Source organism: Cebus imitator, unplaced genomic scaffold, assembly GCF_001604975.1.
Source record: "Cebus imitator isolate Cc_AM_T3 unplaced genomic scaffold, Cebus_imitator-1.0 Scaffold318, whole genome shotgun sequence".
In the NCBI taxonomy this organism is placed as follows: domain Eukaryota; kingdom Metazoa; phylum Chordata; class Mammalia; order Primates; family Cebidae; genus Cebus; species Cebus imitator.
This window is the reverse complement of record NW_016107633.1, coordinates 225,898-226,177: the sequence shown is the minus strand read 5'-3', so window position 1 is coordinate 226,177 and position 280 is coordinate 225,898. Positions and strand designations below refer to the sequence as shown.

The following is a 280-nucleotide window of genomic DNA, read 5'->3' as shown; positions in this document are numbered from 1 at the left end:
GCTTTGTCTGCTTCCCTTCCGGCCTGTTCAAGGGTATGATGAACTCCCTGGCCAAACTGCCCTGCCTCCTTCCCGGCCTGGTTGACCCCAGGTTGGACACCATGGATTGCCATGTCTCCCTCTTTCCCAGCCTGCCCTGCTGCGTAGTGAATGTCGTGGCCAAACTGCCCCGCCTCCCTTCCAGCCTGACTATCACCATGATGGAGGCCTTGGACTATTCTATCACCCTCCTTCCCCACCTGTGAGGCAGCATGGTGGATCCCCTGCCCAAACTTCTCTG

The 280-nt window shown here is 58.6% G+C and overlaps 1 protein-coding gene across 9 annotated transcripts in view; it reads right to left on the bottom strand.

Moving 5' to 3' along the window:
* The window catches only part of SBSN (suprabasin), a 5,081-nt gene that overhangs the window by 3,592 nt on the left and 1,209 nt on the right, over positions 1-280 (bottom strand). Inside the window, exon 2 of one of the 9 annotated variants that reach the window (XM_037729789.1) lies at positions 62-185. The exons of 3 other annotated variants lie outside the window; for them this stretch is intronic. In XM_037729789.1, coding sequence (XP_037585717.1) covers positions 62-185 — 124 coding nt within the window. Of the gene's footprint in view, positions 1-23; positions 186-280 lie in introns of all 9 variants that reach the window. 5 more of the 9 variants (XM_037729788.1, XM_037729787.1, XM_037729793.1 and 2 more) reach the window with 5 other exon arrangements.